At 37.7% G+C, this 20326-nt stretch overlaps 1 protein-coding gene across 1 annotated transcript in view; it reads right to left on the bottom strand.

Moving 5' to 3' along the window:
- thsd7ba (thrombospondin, type I, domain containing 7Ba) overlaps nucleotides 1-20326 on the bottom strand; it is a 273568-nt gene that overhangs the window by 5492 nt on the left and 247750 nt on the right. The window contains exons 20-25 of the mRNA XM_055230668.1: nucleotides 20161-20276; nucleotides 17029-17146; nucleotides 14148-14293; nucleotides 11813-11981; nucleotides 4401-4574; nucleotides 1103-1198 (exon numbers count right to left, since the gene is read on the bottom strand). Coding sequence (XP_055086643.1) covers nucleotides 1103-1198; nucleotides 4401-4574; nucleotides 11813-11981; nucleotides 14148-14293; nucleotides 17029-17146; nucleotides 20161-20276 — 819 coding nt within the window. The remainder of the gene's footprint in view (nucleotides 1-1102; nucleotides 1199-4400; nucleotides 4575-11812; nucleotides 11982-14147; nucleotides 14294-17028; nucleotides 17147-20160; nucleotides 20277-20326) is intronic.

Genomic DNA, 20326 nt, shown 5'->3' with positions numbered 1-20326 from the left:
CATGTCTGGCAAATACAAACACATGATTATATTTATATGGATTGAAAGCCTCCGAGCTCAGCCTGCCTTATTGATTACTTACGTTAAGAGGGAGAGGGGAGATCAATAGATCCTACGCCGTGAATAGCTAGATCAAATAGGCTAAATTCAACTACAATGCAGCTTTAAAAATATTCATTGTCTTTGCAGTAGCCCTTTTGTAGCGACTAAATCAGCATGAACAGCAAAAGTCTAAATCCACAATAGCTCCAATTACCTCCACAGCTAAAATGGGAGTGCACTGACACCACCACCAACCAGTGAAAATTGGCGTTCTTGCCGACATGAACAAGAATGAAATTTTATACTTTTCGTGCCAATGGTAGCTTGACTTAATCGCACATATCTGACTGGCCAAGTGAAAAGAGAAAAAGGGGATCCATGCAGCTTTAGCGGTCCACACTGTTACGCTGTGAGCAAGAGGCACATGAACTGGGACATTGCCTGCAGAGCTGCAATGAAAGGTAGGCAGGTTTTTATAGCATTGTGCAAAATCACACACAGGTCTCTTCAAAACAAAGAATTGTGAGTGTCTATGCATAAAAAATTGCAAAAGACAAAGGATAAGTTCAACCCTGAGTAATCCAGAAGCAAAAGACGAAGGCCCTGGACCTATCTTGCAATGCTAAATACATGTCCAAATCGGTAGCTAAAATATAATTGAAATGCAATATAAATGTTCTAGGCGAAAAAATGTGCTGCATGATTTTGGAAAAGAATAAACAATTCTGATTTTTCAGAGGTGTCCCCTTGCTTGTCTCCATGAACATGTTGTTCCTTTGGCGAGAATTTTCCATACTATTGCACAAAAAGTGTGTAACTCCATGAAGAATGATCCAAAGTATGGTTTTAATTCTATTTTCATGGAATCATGGAGGTGATGTGCCACCTCCAGAAAGTTACACAGTGTTACTTTAATGTGCAAACAAAACTCCTACAAGAACAATTTTTAATAGTTGACTTTAGTGAAGAGAGGATAGAATAGTCTATTAGACCACAGTTATGCTTTGTACTATACTAAATCTGGTCGAGTGACCAGATGGAGACCAGTGCAGTTGCTCACCTGTGACATTGACGCCGTCGGAGCGCTGACACCACACGGCTCTGTGGTTGTTGCTCCATGCTCCGCTCCTCCACTGGTAACTGTGACACTTCCCTCCTGGAGCAGAGGCACAGCACCAGAACAGTCTCATTAGTCGTTTCTGTTGGAGAGCTATCCCTCCTGTCCCCAAGTCTCCCAAGACATTAACCACCGATTCTACAACCCATGTCCACACCATACTTACAAGACAAGACACTGTGTCACTGTGGCCTAGAGGAGACTTTTTACAGAGTTAATAAGCACTAGAACAAACTAGTAACTTTAAAGCTGCACTATGTCGCTTTTCTGGTGGGGTCTTGTCCCTGTGGAGCGGTTATTGTTTTGGCTGAAATATTGCACGTTTTGGGATTAAATAGGCATCACCAAGCCAGCAATTATTTTCCCATTTGTCGAAAAGTAAACTACTAACAACATATTTATATTAATAATGCATTAGTCTTACATAGCACTTTTCTAGACACTCCAAGTCGGTATACAATTTTGTGCATTATTCATTCACTCCATACCCGGTGGTGGTTCCGCCAGTTTAACCTCTGCCCTGGGGCAGACTGGTGGAACTGCCAACACTCCCACACACATAATTTCCTTCATACTAAGCAATGCGAGTGAAGTGTCTTGCCTAAGGACTCAACCACTTTGGTCTCCCATTCAAGCATCAACCACACCCGGTCTTGCTTAGCTTCTAAGATTTGACCAGTTCAGACTTTAACAAGGAGGTTTGGCAACAATAATAATACAGATCTTAAATGTATTATTCATCAGATCTCAGTGTTTATTATTTTTTACCATTGTGATTTAACAATGTTGCTGTCTTTGTGATAAAATCTCTTTGTGCCATGTGTTTTAGAGTCTTTATATTCCAGATAATGACAATTATTAAAATAATCAACAATTATTTTAGTATTCGATTAGTCACAATTATTACAATGAATTACTGTAGCCCCAGAATTAACATCTATCTATTTGGCATTTATTTTGCGTACGTTTAATGAAAGATGGATTTTATGCTAGATTTTATAACTTGTAAAACCTATGATTTGATGATAAATACCCATAATCATGTGGCCTTCCGAGAAAACTTTATGCTGCTGTTTATTCATGCCTTAAATAGAATAAACAAAATAGGCTGTAAGTTCAATTATATGAACTATAGTTGTATACTAATCAAATCCAACCACTTATGGTGCTACAAATAGGATGTAGTCACAAATTACTCCATAATAAAAATCTGTAGGAAAAGTTTGAATGAATTTGTGTAAATTAGGGTGCACCAGGAGGGAAGGAACCAATGGGGGAAAAATTGTGTATAATATACTTGTTAAACCTGCCACTTTACTTCAATACACAACCCAAAGTGAAAGAAAGAAATTCCCATTCCTCAGATGCTAATTTGGTTACACGTGGGAGGTACAGGACAGGAGACCATAAAGCGTAAGTTATAAATGGAAATAAATATATTTAAATATATTCATTATTTTCTAAAGTACAGCGTTCTTGATCTGAATGGCTCTTTGGTGTTGGACAGCAGGGGAATAGGACACAGGGGTAAAGCAGAGCCAAATGAGACTTTAAAATACAGCTCTGAAATTCAAGTAGATTTCACAGTTGAGTGCTTTAAAATGAATTGCCAAGTACCTAGCAATTATGATCTTACATGAGTTTTATAAGGAGATAATTAACCCAGTATTGCCCACATTTTTTTCAAAGATGAAATTTTGACATTCATGTTTCATTTGGAGTGCTTTGGCATGATCAAGTCAAAAAATGTCGAAGTGTACATGAAAAAGTGAGTTTCATCCTCCTGAGACCCGAACTCTTGCATGACATGCTTTATTAATTTGTCTTTGTTATTTGGGCTGACTGGGACCAGATGTGGGACCAGTGTAAATACAATGTAGATTCTGATGAAAAAAAAAATGTAAATCAAATGTCCTCATATGTGGACATTTTAATCATTTTGATAAAACATTTGAATAATGATTTGCAAAACCTATTTATTAAGACTCTGAAAACAACAACATTTGTCCTGAATGTAAAAGCTAAATGAGAAACAATCATTCTTCTTGGAACAATGTGTCTCGTGTGAAGAGCTGCTGACAGGAGCAGGAAGAAAAATAAAAAAAATAAATAAATAAAATATTCTAAACATTCTAAACTGTTAAAAATGAATATATATATAATATATTTGCATTGTTGCTGTTATTCTTCTTCTAAAAATTTGCATTGTGGCCTAGACCACCCAAAATGTGTGTCCACATATGAGTATGCCAGGTCTCAGGAGGTTAAGTGGGATAATACCTTGTATTTTAAATTAAAGCTGCTGTAAGAGATTTTTGATAAATTTAACGTAAATTTATTTTAATGACATTTTAACAATAAGAAAGTATTATTTTAAGTTTGACACATTTTGCAGTTCATCCAATACTGTGCAATAATTCCTCAAAATGAGAATGATGGTGTTCTCACTTGTATGTGAAGGGCAGATGGGGCATAATCAATCTGAGAGAATCTTGAATGTTCTACAAACTTCTCCAAATAGGAGCTAGGGAATGTTCTTCAACCCTGTCCCAGTAGTAGCTTAAGTACCCTCGATGTTCTTCAGATTCCTCTCTATATGTTATAGAGGACTGGGGATGTTCCTCAGAATTGTCCCGATAACAGGTAGATGATGTGTACCAAAAATCATAGCCCTGGATTAAATTTAAAATATTTTGCAACCCTCTATTTTTGGGAGAATTCTGCATGTCATCTTCGTGTCAAGGTGCAACCTTTACATAACCATCTCATGTGATAGTTTACAGTAAACACATGACATTGCACACATTTCATACTGACCCTTTTTTTTTTTTTTTTCAGAAAATACTATATATCTATTGTGAATTTACACAGTAACATATGTAGAGCTTCAAAAGCACACTATTTTTTGGCAGTGACAGTTGTGACTGGTGGGTTGAAACGAGTTGGGGTGAGAGAGCTGGCAGCAAGAGGCTAGAAAACTTTTTTGGACTACATACAAAACAAAGGCAGATATGAAATGGGTCTTTAAAATTGACATTGCTGCTGTTAGCTATAATAAAATGTAATGATACACTTGAATATGCCATACTTTCAATGCAATGGCTTTTCGTGTGTTTAGTTTTTATGTACTCCAATCTATGCTAGATTGTAATTTACTGCAAAAAATGACCAATTTACAGTGGTCATTTTCAATATTGAACAGTTTGTGAGCACACTGTAATAGCAGCCATTGTGTCGTTACCTTTACATGGCTGCGTTTCAAAGACTTGGTGTGGGCAGCTGGCCTGGTTTTCAGTGACCTGAATGACCACAGCTCTGGAGCGTGCCTGGCGTCCACTTGACTCAAAACTCCGCCCCTCGACGCAGGTGAGTTGGCATGACGACCAGGTGGACCACTCTGTCAGATGGCAGTCTCCTAGAAAATACAAAGGAGGGAAGCATGTCAGATATTGGACATTAGAATGACCAATATTTTCTCAAAGGTTAGAGTGTTGACAATTTCTAACCCAGCTCTATCTATGGTGTACTGTTTCTATGTCCTTGGGCATGACATTTCACCAAACTTGCCAAGATATGAATGTTACGTGTGAATGAGTAACTGGAGGTGATCGGAGGGACAGTTTTTGTCTTTGCATGAGATTAAAAAAAATCTGACTTGAGTGCTATGACCAGTTTGCAAGGCTATATTTTTGTTGGATAATATAGATCTAAACCCTTTTAGTGTAATTTAAACAAAATTAAAGAATGTAAAAATGGTAAAGGAGTGGCTTAGCAAGTTATACAGTCTATTTCTTGTAAGAGTTGCAACATAACCTGGGTAAAGTATCCAATGAGCCAACTGAACTTTTTCATTCTGCATTCCACATGTTTTATTACAAAATAACTTTGGACAAAAGGTTCAAATAGAAGCACATTTATATGTATTATATGTAAAACACCTTTAACATTTTCAGATATGTGAAATTTCAAATTCTTCCCCTTCAATAAAAAAAAAACAAAACACTTTATATTTAATTTCCCTCTCTTATGACGATCGAGCAGTGGCTTATATTCACCTTGCCAAGCTCATTTCAGGGACCATTTTGCTGGCTCCCCTGCCGGCACTAGAAACATTTAAAACAGATCGAAAGCAGCCCCAGCCCACTTCTGCCCCTGATAATGTACTAAATGCACAAACCTATTACAGACAACACCCAGTGGGTATTCTGTAGTAATAGACCACCTAGGACCATAAATTATACAATATTAGGTCTGGCGTGTAGTAAGGCAGACACCCAATGTCATTTGGTTTGGGAATTGTTCCAAAGCAGCCATTCTCAAGATTTTCCTTTTCCAACTCCAGAAGATGTTAACATGATTTGGAAACGGCAATCTGCAATCTGACAAGAGAGCATTAGAAAAAGAGCAGTTGCGCTTAACTTGTAAAAAAATAATAATAATAATAAAATGAACAAAACATCAAGACTACAGAACCACAAAAAGGTGAGTTAATAGGATTTTTTTTTTTTTTGAAAGGTGTATTGCGTAGCTTTTCTGGAGAGGGTCCATCATGGAGATGTTTATGCTTTGTCTGGAATGTTCCATCCTATAGCCTTAAATGTATCCAGTTGGGTTTTTCATCAAAAATACCTGAAAAAAAAACATGCTTTCTTTGTGTCCTCATAGATATGACCAGTAAATTAGCATGCTGACACGTTTATGCCTATGAAGTGTTAAATGCCATACTGTGAAATATTCCAGACAATGCAATAACCCTCCCCTTGGCTGACCCTCCCCTAATGTTAGTGCACCAACAAGTAGACCCTGTACGACTTCAACAAGGGTTAGAATAGAACAAATCAAGTCTGGGCCCAAAACAGAATGAAGGAAGGTCTCTAAACCAGGTCTAAACCAGAACTATAACAGAACTAACCCATGACCTAAGCATAATTAACCTGTATTCAGACTTTAACATTGTCTAAAAGCATTAACCAGATATAAAATTGCCTAAACTGACTGAATTTCAATTTGTTTCCCATAACAATCCACTGAACTACCACCAGTACAAATCTTAGTACCTTACCAAAGTATTACACACACCACATATTGAAACCTCCCCACTCCATTTTGTACAAATAGCTCCCTGACTGGTTCATTTGAAGGTCAGGCGTTAATATCTTTTGTCATTCGTAGCAGGGACATCTTGCTGTGTTAATATGGCCAGCTCCAGTCTGATTCCCCAGCTCGTATGGCCATTAGTGTGTGTCTGTCTATGAGCGCATCTCATTATCTTTCATCTTAGACAGAGATCCACTCCATCAGCCCTCACTGTGCTTAGGAGCATGCTGTAGTAGGGGAAGAGGAAGTGGGAGCAGAGCAATATCTGTACACCTTGAATAGATGAGCCTGGATGTATAGTAATAACCATAGAAATAAAACAAGGGCTGTGCCGGGTCTTAACTAGACAGCAGTGGAACGTAACGATGTAAAAGTAGTAAAGTACTGCTCTTAGGTATACATTTTAGGTATCTGTACTTTACTTAAGTACCTTTTAAAGTGGGTATTTTTTTACTTTTACTTCACTACATTTGAGAGTGGGTATCTGTACTTTCTACTCCACTACATTTTTAACTGGACTGACTTCTTCCACCACTGAAACTAGATTAGAACTAGATTTGGTTAGAGTTGAAGTAAGCAGGAAGAAAACAAGTGTAAAATGAGGTCTAATAAATGGATACATACATGCTTTGTGTGAGCCCTGTTGCATCTCCATAGATATGACCAGTAGTACTGTGGAACATTCCAGACAATGTAATAACATCTCCATGGCATAAAGACAAGCAGGTGGCCAACCCTCCCCTAAGTAGACCTTGTACAACTAGATGTCTGTACAGCTAGTTTAATCTTTATCAGATTCAATACACTTGAAACTTAATTAGATTTCAAAATCTGCACAAAATACTTTTTACTTTTACTCTTTAAGTGCATTTTCAAACAGGTACTTTTACTACTAATACTTTTACTTAAGTAGTTTTTTTCATGTGATATTTTACTTGAGGTTTTTTTTTTTTTTTTTTGCTCCAGTATTTGTACTTTTAATTCAGTAACAAAATGTAGTACTTCTTCCAGGACTGAAACTCGATGTGGTAAAACCAGGAATAAACTGTGAGAAAATTGCTAAATGAGGTTTAAATCAGAAAGAAATTGTCTCAGCCTTGTTTAGTCCTAATGTTTTCATGGTTTGGTTCTGGTCTAATCTGGTTTTTAGTTCAGGACTTAGTTTGATTTTAACCCTGATTTTGATACAATGTGTGCAAAAGTGTGGTCAGAACACAAATAAACAAAGGATCAAATCAATTCTAAACCAGTTCTAATCAGCAAAAACTAATTACAACATCTTGTGTGAATTTGCCATAGCACAGCCCTACCAAGGACATTATAACACACTTGCAATGGAAACATAGGCAGGATGACCATAGACCATACTGCCACTGTGTACTGAGTGAATGAAAAAAAAAACCCTCACCTGCATTAGACATCCAAGCTCCTGCGTCTCTTTACAACTCTTGAGCTACTTGAATAAGCCACCTCCAAAAAAAGTACAAAACCAGATCTAAAACAAGACTAAGCCAAAACCAAAACAGCGTTTTCTTTACAAACGTAGCAGGTCCACAGTGCATTGTAAAGGTACAGACAGGCCTTCCCCAAACATATAAGGACAAGCCCATCGAGATTCACAGCCAAGAACACAGGATAGTCAAACAGCAATGATGAATCAGGGATCAGAGCGGAGAGGAGAGATAGATGAGGGGGAAAGAAAAGCACAGCAATATCAGAGCAGAGATGGAGAGAGCAGGGAGGACAAGGTTCACAAGAGCAGATCTGTTAATAATATATAATGTTTATATTATAGCAGAAGGACATTGTATAGATTGGAGAAATAACATAGCTGTTATTTAAGGGAGCACTATGTAACTTTTCTAGCGGAGAATCTGCCAGAATCCTCCTTTCCCCATGGAGATGCTATTACTGTGGCATGAATGTCCCAAAGTTTGGCATTAAATGTATATATTTTACTGCATTACCTGTGTTGATATTGCTCCAAAAATATCTTCAGAAACATGCATTCTTACTGTGAGCTGGTTCGCCTTTCCGCAGATTAGACCTGAGATTTTCTAAGTTTAATGCCATATTGTGGAACATTCTAGGTAAAGCAATACATTTTCCATAGAGACAAGCAGATGTGAGACGAGAAAAAAGTGAAATTATATAGTGAACCTGTAAATATATAAAACAAAAGTAATACATGTAAAAATGAACTCACTAATAACTACTTACCAGCTACTACTTACATAATTCTGCTTTTCTTACTACTCTTGCCAAAATTTCAGAAGTCTAGCAAATGATTTAAGTTGTAAGTGACATTGACAAACAGACATGATGACATGATGATTAAGAAAGAAAATGCCTTAAATGAGTCAATTTTAACTGAGAGAAAAGGCTTTATTTTATTTCTGTAAAAGGTTTTATTAAAATTAGAAAATAACATGACATTTTCAGAGAGTCAAGTTCATTAAACCTGGGTGTGTTTTCGTTAAAGAGAAAAAAGCCAAAATAGAGTCATTCTGGATGTGGCATTTGATGATTGTTTACTGTTTAAATAATTAATGTCTGCTCTAATAGACTTGGACTACCTCAGTAAGAATTCACAATGTTCAAATACAGAATAGACAAAGCTTTGCCCTAAGACTTGTACAAAAACACTTTCATCATTTCCTGTAGCAGTGTGCTGATTCAAGGTCTACTACTGTACTACTGTAAGAGACTAATTTAATATAGTATAAAGCAGAAGTATGAAGTTTTCATAGGTTCTTTGTCCTTACTCACTGAATAGAAGACTGTTGGTTTCACTCCAAGAATTGCAAAAGTAGTAACTTACCACCACCAACAGAGGAGTGAAAAAAACAATACACCAAATGGTAAAGTGAATACTGCTGAATACTGAATACTGATACTGCTACTACCAGTGGTGGAATGTAACAAAGTAAAAGTAGTAAAGTACTCTACTTAAGTATACATTGTAGGTATCTGTGTTTAAGTAGATTTTAAAGTGGATAAAGTATTTTTATTTATTTTTTTATTCTTGTCTGAGACCAGCTGAAAAGAATGGGGGGTTTATTTTTAACACATTTGTGCAAACCAACATATACAAACAAAAACAGCTAGGAAAAACAAACTTCAGCACAAGGCTTTATCAGAATCACTACATTAGACGGTTCAGTAGATCTTAAAATCTGCACAACATACTTTTTACTATTTAAGTACATTTTAAACAGTTACTTTAATACTTTTTTTTTTTTTTTTTTTCCATGTGAAAGTTTTACTTTTAATTGAATATTTCTTGCTCTGGTATCTCACTAAAGTAACACAATTGAGTACTTCTTCTACCACTGGCTATGACTATATAACTTTGTCTGGAGGGTCCACCACCTGCTTGTCTATATTGAAATGTTATTACTTTGCCTGGAATGCATCACAGTTTGGCATTAAACATATCTATTGCTACAGAGACAAGCAGGTGATACCCGTGCCCAAAGGCCCACCACCACCACAACCAGAAACGTTACACAGTAAATGACACAGTAAGTCACTTTGTTTATTTTCTGCAATGTTTTTTTTAGATAATAGTCCAGTTGATTTCCCCTGTGGCTGTCACTAAATAATCACAGTAATAATCAATATTCGCTTTAGTCCAGTTGTGCTTTGCTGTTCAAATTGGCCAGTTAAAAAAAAAAAAACACAACACACACATGCTTTGACAAGCATAACTCTACGATTTCCCATCGAGACTATTGTCCGGGAGATCAAAGTGAATTTGTATTTGTGAAGCCTGACAAATCTCTACAGAGGATTCGAACTTCACAAATCTCAAATATAATTGGAGGTAATTTGGAAAAGATCCATGCTGCAGCTGATTTGCCTGCTAAAAGGACAGTCCCTGCAGCTCGGACGTTTCACGCTGTTCCACTTTTATAATTGTTTTTGAAACCGAGATCCCTAAGCTGTAACCATGTTTTTTGCTCAATAATTACACGTAGGTGCGCTCTCTTTGTGGTGAGCATTTGTTTCAGTTCCCCAGAGTCACTCATTTGCCTGGTCATAGACAAGAGTGATTGCGCTCAGCAGTGATTCAGTAATTGCTTTGTTTAAAACATAATTATTTTTCATGCTTTATTTCGTTCACAATCTCCAGATACATGATCCAGTGCACAAAAATCAAACTCATCAATCAGGTAATGTATATTTAGCTAACTTGGACCCTGTCTTTGGTAAAGGCATTAACAAGAAGGATTACGTAACTACAAGGAGCGCCAGTGCTACCACATTTTCCACATTTGTCTATTTATATCTTAGAACTGTTTATACATAGGAATAGGGGAAATAAATGCTTTCACTGTAGGGATTTCAATTAAACTTACACATTCACAAATTTTTTGTCAAGTGCTATTCACAAGAAACTGGCCAGGCCAAAAATATGATCAAATATTAGAATGATAATAAATGCTCTTTTCCCATATAATCATAATTTCACCTCAGTATGTGCCTCTCTGATGTTGTCACACAACATTACATTCAAGTTGTGATTTAACTGGGTTGAATCCTGATCTAGACCTGGACTAAACCAGGCCTAGACCGGGACTAAACCAGGACTAGAGCAGGACTAAACCAGGACTAAACCAGGACAAAAAACTAGGACTGGTCCAGAACTAGAGCAGGACTAGAGCAGGACTAGAGCAGGACTAGAGCAGGACTAGAGCAGGACTAGAGCAGGACTAGAGCAGGACTAGACCAGGGCTAAACCAGGACTAAACCAGAACTAGAGCAGGACTAGACCAGGGCTAAACCAGGACTACACCCGGACAAGACCAGGAATAGAGTAGGACTAAACCCGGACAAAACTAGGACTAGTCCAGAACTAGACCAGGACTAGACTAGGACTAGAGCAGGACTAGAGCAGGACTAGAGCAGGACCAAACCAGGACTAAAACAGGACTAAAGCAGGACTAGACCAGGGCTAAACCAGGACTAAACCAGAACTAGAGCAGGACTAGACTAAACCAGGACTAGACTCGGACAAGACCAGGAGTAGAGCAGGACTAAACCGGGACTAAAGCAGGACTAAACCGGGACTAGAAGAGGAGTGAAGCAAGCTGACTAAACTGGGCTCAAACACGTTTTACTCTCAAAACAGCCTGAGCTCTTTTAGACATTTCGTTTTGCGCAGTCTGCTCACCAAGGTCAGAACATAAAAAGCATTAGATATTTCAAATTTATTCTGCTTCAGGTTGCACCACGTAACTTTTCTTCAGTCTCCATTGTCTCCATTGCCTGCTAGTCTCCATGGAAATTTTATTGTTTTGCCGTTAATGTTTCACAGTATGGCATTGATTGTGTATATCTCCATGGAGACAAGCAGTAGATGCCACCAGGTCAAGAAATCTCTGGAGAGGTGACCCCACTGCCAGTAAGATTGTATGTTTTTCAAGCACAAAAGTGCAATAAAATAAATCCAAGATATATAGATAGATAGATAGATAGATAGATAGATAGATAGTGGAACCTTCCACAGAAGTTAGTGCAGCTTTAACACCACATTAATGACTATGTCTTTACCTGGACAGGGGACAAAACATGGCTGCTCCATCTCCTGCTGCACGGCCCTCCTGAGAGCATCCCCACACAGCTCCGGGGGAACGGGCTGAGCAATGGTCCCAGGCCAGTCCCCCAAATGTACCACACATGACAGGTTCCTCCTGCGAGCGCCCTCCCCGCAGTCTGCTCCCTGCACAGACACAGCACAAGGACAGCATGCGTCCCATTAACCTGGATATAATAAGAGACGTGGGCTATTTGTGAGGTTAATAGGTATCAAGTACATGCTGCTAATATAAAAATCAGACCTTCTCCTTTATATGCAGAATTTTGGTAATAATGTGCTTTCCTTTATAATTTATATAAGAATATTTTTTTCTAGATTTTTTTTTCCAGAATGAATAAACAACCAAAATAGATATATGTTTCAATGGTACAAAAAAATCTGTCATATATATTTCAACAAGAGAGGGTCTAAAGACAAGAGATGAAATTGGGGCAGCTTGCTTGTTTCCAGTGAATTGGTAAATTTGCTTGTCTTTTGATTGATGACTATTTTCCTGTTTGATTTTCAAACTTTTTCTGCTGCTTAAATCAACCATTTTGTTAAGCCCCGTGAGGTGACTTCTTTTGCAATTTCGGGCTATATAAAAATAAATTGGATTGAACTAAATTAGAATGAAATTAGACAGACTTAAAAATCAAAATAACTTTTAATTTTTAAGAATATTGAAAGGAAATGCTGGTCAATAAGTGCTTCAATCAGTGTTTGACTATATATATATTTTCTGAATCAGGTGCACTTCAAGCTCGTTTAGTAATTGATTTTAAGTGTAATGTGAATTGTTGTCAAAAACCCTTTGTTCCATCATTATTGTCAAAGCAGTGACAATGATTTTCCTGAGAAAGCAATGCATTTTAACATTATTATTATTAAAGGTCCTATATTGCACAAAATTGACTCTCGTGAGCTTTAAGTCATGTTATAATGTTGTTACCTCATCAAAAACATACCTGGAGTTGTGTTCTGTTTCATGCAAAATGCTCTGTTATGCCTTGTGATGTCATGAAGCGGTAGTTTTCAAGCTACCTTTTACCTTTAGTAGAAATGGGAAGTTCCAGGGCTGAAATCATCCATGATCATCATGATTCTAGTGAAAGTGTATGGAGTTTAAAAACACAATGAAGCAATTCCTGTATTATCACATGACATCACAAGGTGGAGCAGAGTGTTTTCTGTTTGAGAGAAGAATGCAGTCTAAATGTGCAGGATTTGTTATATATATATATATATATATATATATATATATATATATATATATATATATATATATATATATATATATATATATATATATATATATATATATATATATATATGTGTGAATGAAACAAAACACAGCTCCAAGTATGTTTTTGACAAGGAAACAACATTATAACATAGACCAGAAAATAGCATAATATGAGAACTTTAAATCTGATCATTGTGCACAATTCATGCACAATACTGTGTTGAATTATACGGTAGAATTCATAATCAACATTTCATTCTTTAAAGGTGCACTATATAACATTTCTGTTTGTCTCCATGCTTTACCTCGAATGCTCCACTATATGACATGTAACTTCTCAGGTGACGCTGCCAGCCGAGTTACAACTGAGATCTGTGCAGAGCGACATCCCACTTTTAATTTGTAATTGTAATTGAATAGATGCTACATATAAGTATAACAAACAAACAAACAGTGGAATATTCATGGCAAAATATTAACAAGCAGGTGACATATTCTCCAGTAGAAAAGTTACATAGTGCACGTTTAATATATTTTCATGGTGAAAATCCTGTGTAAGCACAATTGTAATTAGAAAAATGTAGAAAAAAGTACTGTGTAGTCATAGTAAAAGAAAAAATCAAATCTGTCAACTGGACAAAAAGTTGTAGGAGTGAAGATGTTTTGCTTCAGTTCTGGTCAGAGGCGATAGCTGCACTGAAAGTAACACACCTATAGTTTATAGTTTCTGAGGTCCACTAAGTGTGCACTGTGCCTGAGCCATACTTAACATAATCATTCAGGCCCCTAATGGGTGCCCTCACACCTATCAGTGTGCTAATAGGTGTGAGGGCACCCATACCTATCAGCACACTGTTAGTTTCAGAGTAGCTAGCTCCTCCCTTCAGATAGATAAAAAGCAGTGTCTACCAATAATCTGACCAGACCTGAAGAAGCGCCTTGGATGAGCAGTGAAACATTTTCACTCCTACAACTTTTTGTCCAGTTGACAAATTTAAATTTTTCTTTTACTATGGATCAAACCTGGATGACCAAGGGATTACACAGATATCTTGTAGTCATACCTCTACAGTGCAGTCTGACCAGTCACTCAGTACCCAGGTATAGCAGGGCCTTATGGGACAGGGTTTGATCTGGGTGAGCTGGCTGGGACATGGGCGACCCTCTTCATGGGCATTTTGTAAAATCCTCCTGGAGCGCACCGACTGACCTACAACACCGAGACCAATGCATCAATCACAACAGGCAATCTCCATCAATAAATCGATTACTATGGTCACGCTAGACCCTTATCCGTCTGCGAGCGTGGATCTAAGAAAAGCTGTGACATTTTGCCTTGTGAGGATGACAAATAGCTGATGAATGAAAGCTGAGTGAAAAAGCAGTGATATTTATACACTAGAGACTAAAGGCACGTGGGCCAAGGCACACCAAATGCATCAACGTGAATACACAAACGCCTCATAAAATACCAGTTAATAAACGCTTAGCCAGGGAGATGAATGATGATCAGTTACTCACAGGGGAAATGGCGTCTTGGCTTTCTCTTTACCCCTGGAAATATCTCTGCGGTGACAGAGAGGAATTAGTGCTACACCCCATACATCATGTGTCAGCCAAGCACTTCACGCTCATATCACGGGCTTTTCCAACACAAGTGCCTGCTTCAAGTGTGTCATTAATATTGTGGGAGAGGGAGGGGGCGAGTTTGGGGAAGTAGAAGCGGTATCAACAGCTGCCACCTACGGAGTTTTGAACTGAAAAGCGAAGTAAAAGTTTAGTGTCCTCCATCTGCTTCAGTTATGACAGAGAGGTGATGCTTGGAGCAGATGCACAAGATGCAAGAAAAGTGGTATGGAAATAAATGTTTAGTCTTTTCTATGCCTGCTAACAGTGTTTTCAAGTAAATTGGAGCAAAATGGTAACACTTTAGGATAATGACACTTTTAATAGCCTTTATAAAGCAAATTGTTAATTAAGAATGATTCAGGCTTAGTAACTACTTAATTCATACCCTTACCCTAACCTTTTAATGAATTAGTTATAAAGCCTTCGTAACTAGGGTTGTCAAAAGTATTAAAAAATCTGATATTAAACGATACTAAAACTAGTGTCAAACTAGATGCTCATTGGGGCAGGTGTTAATAATAAAAATTCACATTCACAGGACAGAAATGAACCTTTCTTTAGAACAGGGGTGCCCAAAGTGGGGCAGTGGGTCCAACTTGGCCGTCCAATGCGTCTAATTTTGCCCTTAAAGGGATGATGAGATACATTGCCTAGCCAAAAAAAAAAAGTTGCCACCTTGATTTAACTAAGCTAATAGGTATGAGCCTATAGGTACGAGTCAGGTCTAGGTTCAGCAACAGTATGTGCTCAAAGAGTGAAGTCAGCTGACACCTGAATATACTGAATGACCAGGTTGTTCCATCAATGGATTTTTTTCTCTGATGGCATATTCCAAAATGACAATGATAGGATTCATTGACCTCAAATTGTGAAAGAGTGGTTCAGGGAGAATGAGACATCATTTTCACACATGGATTGGCCACCACAGAGTCCAGACCTTAACCCCATTGAGAATCTTTGGGATGTGCTGGCGAAAGCTTTGCACAGCGGTCAGACTCTACCATCATCAATGCAAGATCTTGGTGAAAAATGAATGCAACACTGGATGGAAATAAATCTTGTGGCATTGCAGAAGCTTATTGAAAGAATGCCACAGCGAATGCATGTCGTAGTCAAAGCTAAAGACGGTCCACCGAGTGTGTGACCTTTTTATTTTTGGTGGCAACTTCTTTTTTTTTTTTTGGCCAAGCAGTGTATGTAAGAAATATCTATTTTGCTTTAATTTTGCACTGAAAAGAGTGTTAGAAAATAAAAAAGGTCCATTCCAGTCTAAAGATAATTTAATCATAAATCAGACCGACCTTTTACACGAAAAACATTAATAGTTTGCTAATATGAAGAAAGTGATGAAAAAGATGAAAAAAGTTTGGGTACCTCTGCTTTAGAAAGATCAAGGGATCATCAAAGCCACATGGTGGTAATATAAAAGAAAGTGCTATTATTTAAGGTTGCAAATTATATTCTACTGTCTAAATAAAGAGTGTTTATTATTCTCATCCTGGTACCAGAACGTATCGAGTCTATTCCTCAGTATTAAAATCGAGTTTTGAAATTTTAGTATCATGACACTATTTGTAACAATATTTAGTCTATGTTCATGTTTTTTTTAAAGCTTGATTTAGGTGTAGTTATTATAAAGTGATACCAAATGATGTAAAAGCAATACTGAATGAGAACACAAGATAAACGTAGAACAACAGTATATTAATAATATAATGGGAAATACAGACACATTCATTGTCTCATTAAACTAGATCTTTTTGAATAAGGGGTTAACAGCGTGCAGACATGGAAGCTGAAAACAAATTAAAATGAATAAACTACTGCATTCGACCTAATTATAACATAACAGACTTTGAATCTTGAAGAGATGAACAATGTATGCATCCAGGCTAAGTCATTAGTCTGGCGCAATATGCGAGGTCAGAAGACTGTTCTGCCAGTTTACTGATTACTAATTGCATTTTTAAAACATGCACAACAAGTATACTATAATTTAAGTGAAATTAATTATTTAAAATAACCTTAATTAACATAATGTGAATAAATTAAACAGTTAAACTCATATAAATTGCAATTGTATACTGTATATATACATTATTTAAAAAGTAATGCCACGCTTCCATGTATAATAAGGCATCATGTTATACATACTAGTAAATATTTTAATACATTTAAATGTATTCATAAACTATTCAACAACTCCATGAATGCCAGTGTGGATGGAATAATGAGGAGATGGTCTGTCTGTGGTTGATTTGCTGTCTGGTGTTAGCTTATAACGATGGCCCGTCCTGTGGGTCTAGTAAACTTTACCTTGGCTACCGCAGCTATGGGAGCACCCAGCCCAGGGCGACCAATCAGAGAGCACACAGCTGACGGGACAGTCCACCTCACAGCTCTCAGAGAGGGCCCAGTTGTTGAGCAGGCCAAACTGTAACACAAGTGTAAAAGATAATGGTCACATTTTATGTAGCGCTTTTCCACTTTCAAGGCACTCAAGGTAAGGCAAGGCAAGTTTATTTGTATAGCACAATTCACACACAAAGTAATTCAAAGTGCTTTACAGAATAAAAAAAAAAATAAAATACATTGAAATCACAATACAACAAATCAAAACATAAATAATCACAAATAATCATCATAAAATTAACATTAAAAGAGAAGAGTGCAGAAACCCCCCCAAAAAACATTTCAATCAAATACAGAGCTAAACAGAACTGTTTTGAACCTGGATTTAAACATTGTCAAAGTAGAGGCCTGTCTCACATTTTCAGGAAGAGTCAAAACACTTTACATCAAGGAACCACTCACCTATTGACACACATACTCATACACCAGTGTATGCAAGCACTAGACGTGAGGTGGGTTAAATGTCTAGCCCAAGGACAAAATGACAGTATTTATTTGTGGGAGCTGGAATCGCACCACCAAACTGTGGGTCAGTGGATCTAACCGCTTAACCAATGATATTTATGTCAAGAGCAGGATTAGAACCACCAAACTTTGGATCAGTGGACATACTTAACATGGTCTACAACATATTCTACTCTCTGCATTCTTGCTCTGAGTAGACTCGCCTTTCCACAGAGCTGACCTGTAACTTGGCTTGGGGTTGTCACCTCTTGACACTTTGGAGATAGATGTGTAATGCCATGCTAGATAATATTCAGTCAATAACATCTCCATGGTGTTAGGAATTAGGGCATTAATTAAGGTTACTTAGGATTTGAAGTAGTTACTATTTTATTATGTCCTTGCATCCTCAGTGGTTGTGATTAATGTATCTAGATTGGTCTAGTGTGGTCAAGTAGGTCTAAATCTCAATTATCCTATAATACACAACACTATTTAGAATGTGTCCAGCAGTAAAATTGTCCCTAAGTCTAAATAATACTTCTAAGCTGTAGTGGCAGCTCCAGATTTCTGTGAGCTGTAATCACTTTGTTACTTTCTCAAGCTCCTTAAAACTTCCGAGGTTATCCCTGTAGTCCTTTCCATCAGGTGTAATAGGATTGTGGATATAAGAGATCAAATGGGTGTTGTACAAGATGTCTGTTTTGAAGCTCTTTGCTAAAATCCCCTGCCTGAACTGCGATAAATTCTTAAAAACTGAAAATAAAAGAGAGGTTAAGTTTATGGGTTTATTTTGTGAGCTATTCTTCTCTCTAAATCCCACTATTTAAAGATGGAGCGTGATCACTCAAGTTTATTTCTTTCACTTATCCCACACTTGATAACTAAAGTTGTTCCTCTAAGTACAAGTTCTCCCCTGGAATAGGTTGCGTTAATGTTGCAGAATTTGATAATGTCATAATCTCATGGTTGGCAAGGGCCTATGGAACGCTATGGAAGATCTACGATTTTGGAAAGAAATATCCAAAATAGGAATCAACAGATGTTGAACCTTATCATTATTTGCTTGGGATTGGGTCCACAAACCTGCAAGATTAAGCTCAAGGTTTTTTTGTATAATTATTCTGTATGCTGTCAGCACCCACTCCCTGCTAAACCAGCGGTCAGAATTTCTAATATGTATCTTGGCTCTAAATTAGCAAAATGCTATAGCCTCATTTCCGTAGGGCTGGTACACCCCTTTAAGGAGTTCAAAGTGGTCCACTGGAGGCATTACCTTCCCAAAGAGTGTGGAACACTTGGGGCCTGGGACCGGCTCGCAGGGGGTGGTACTAGTCACGCCCCCACGCAGTCATTACAGGGCCAGCGGCAACTCTTACCGGCTTGTGTCTCTATGCTCCAGGTACGGCTCCAGGGACAGGGTTCTCTTACGTGAACAACTGACGTCACCTCAACAAAACTAATATTAACTTAATAACATTTAAATTGTACCTGAAATGTACTCTCATAAGGCTGACTTCAGCGAATCACAAAAAGACATTTAGTATTCCAAGTTTGTGGCTTTGTGAGACGAGGCTAAAGCTAAAGATAGAGTAAACACTAAACTAATTCTGGATTATCATCAGTTTTTTGCATTTATTTCTTGTATCTGCACCTCTATGCTGCCTTTTAATCTATGTTTATTTAATGAATTGGGGTCTGCTAATGCTAGTTGCATTATAAACTGCAAATATATTTATTTTTTTCATCTTGATGGGAGTGGCACATTGGCTCAACATATGAGTTGCCATCAATGGAAATATGGCGGTATTTCACAAGATCAAGTCCACGTATGGTGAGAAACTATAATTTTATTTTTATATCTGTTTATCTTAATGATGATTGTTTATCCAAGAAATATCACACGTGCTGTTACTGGTATGCTGCTGGTCCTTCAGCGATGGTGGAGGTGTATCCAGTCCCAACCCCTGCAAGCTCATTGTTGTGCCTCTGTTGATCTGTGTTGATTCTTCTGTAGCACCGTTCTTTTTATAGCTGTCCTGCCCCTTGTGGTGTCGCCGACTTACGTTATGCCTTTGGGTGTGTCTTGATAGACCTGTGTCACGCTCAAAAGCGACCCAAGCCATTTGTAAATGAAACGCTCCCCAGCTTGGGCTGACCCCCACCCAGCGATTCCAGTCCAAGGCGGCCCCAAGCGAACCGTGCCAGTCCAAATGAGGTTTCTGGGTGACATCACACTGACTTTATCCACTTCTTTATAAAGTCTACGCTTACTTCCTGTAATTTTGCCACTTGGCTGATTATCATAAATATTTACCACCAAATGTAGTAATACTGACTAGGTAACTGAAGTAGTAATTGAAATAATTTTACATATATGCGGACAGCAGAAAAAAGCCTCTGCTAACAGATAACTTATCAAACACCCAGACTCCACACTCCATCCCTTGTGTAACACATTTTATTTTCTCAGTGTGGGCCCCAAAGCCATTATTTATCTGCATAACCGACCAAATAATAGTATTCACAGTGGGTTTTCATGAGGTCCAATCACAATAGTAAACGCTCGACTAGGAACTGATTGTATATTACCTGTTCACATTTGTGCGCCTCCACCATCTTTCCGTCACCGCGGAGACAGTCAACGCGCCGCACTTTTGAACCCTGCCCGCAGATAGTATTTTCACTTAGCTGGCAAGTGCTCCAGTCTGCAATCAAAAAAGCATTCAAGTCTATACTCAACACATGTTATTGTAAC

The sequence above is a fragment of the Periophthalmus magnuspinnatus genome, chromosome 21 (assembly GCF_009829125.3).
Source record: "Periophthalmus magnuspinnatus isolate fPerMag1 chromosome 21, fPerMag1.2.pri, whole genome shotgun sequence".
Taxonomy (NCBI): domain Eukaryota; kingdom Metazoa; phylum Chordata; class Actinopteri; order Gobiiformes; family Gobiidae; genus Periophthalmus; species Periophthalmus magnuspinnatus.
The sequence above is the reverse complement of the archived record's forward strand: the minus strand, read 5'-3'. Positions and strand labels throughout refer to the sequence as shown.